Source organism: Apaloderma vittatum, unplaced genomic scaffold (assembly GCF_000703405.1).
Source record: "Apaloderma vittatum isolate BGI_N311 unplaced genomic scaffold, ASM70340v1 scaffold25762, whole genome shotgun sequence".
Taxonomy (NCBI): Eukaryota; Metazoa; Chordata; class Aves; order Trogoniformes; family Trogonidae; genus Apaloderma; species Apaloderma vittatum.
The window spans coordinates 1-670 of record NW_009704486.1 but is presented as its reverse complement, the minus strand read 5'-3'; the positions used below and the strand labels follow the sequence as shown (position 1 = coordinate 670).

Genomic DNA, 670 nt, shown 5'->3' with positions numbered 1-670 from the left:
GTGCAGGCTGGTCTCTGAGGAGTTGAGGAGCTGCTGGACGCCCAGCAGGTCTTTCTGAGGGAGAGGAGGGGGTGTCAGGGCAGCGCTGGGCAGGATGGGGAGCAGAAGAAGGTGGGGGGGGCCCAGCTCCCTCCATCCCGTCCTCGGCTGTTGGGAAGAGGGGCAACGCGAACTGTATCAGGCCCTGGATCTGGATCTGCATGGTGGTGAGCGAGCGCTGGAAGACGGTGAGAGTCTGCGAGGGGGGAGCGGGGAGTGGTCACAGAGTCGTCCAACCCTCGGGGACACCCCCTGCCCTAGGCAGCACGAAGCGGGGTGCCCAGCTCCTCCCTACCTGCTGGAAGGGGTTGCTCAGGCTCTGGTCACAGTACAGGTAATAGTGAACCACCTCTACGAAGAGAATAGGAGACATCAGTATGAAAATCCTGGGGGGCAGAACCCAGCAGAGAGTGCTGGACCCCCAAGCAGGTTTTGGGGGAGCGCTGGGGTCCTGCCCTGAGCACCCCTCCACGCCACAGCTGGCTCTCACCCGCGCTGATGTCGCTCTCCGTTTGGTTCATGATGAACTTGTCTGGGGCCACGCAGAAGTCGCTGGTACCCTGTGGGGAGGAAAGGGACGTCATCGGTGCCACAGCCCTCGGCTCTGCCCTGGCACAGCCGGTCCTGCCCC

At 63.6% G+C, this 670-nt stretch overlaps 1 protein-coding gene across 1 annotated transcript in view; it reads right to left on the bottom strand.

Annotated features, from left to right (window-relative positions):
• LOC104270644 (protein tweety homolog 2-like) overlaps positions 1-599 on the bottom strand; it is a gene marked incomplete at its 5' end in the record, with an annotated part of 2,992 nt that extends 2,393 nt beyond the window's left edge. The window contains 3 exon segments of the mRNA XM_009865066.1: positions 5-56; positions 145-390; positions 530-599. Of these exon segments, the coding sequence (XP_009863368.1) occupies positions 5-56; positions 145-390; positions 530-599 (368 nt within the window).
• Between the last annotated feature and the right edge of the window lie 71 nt (positions 600-670).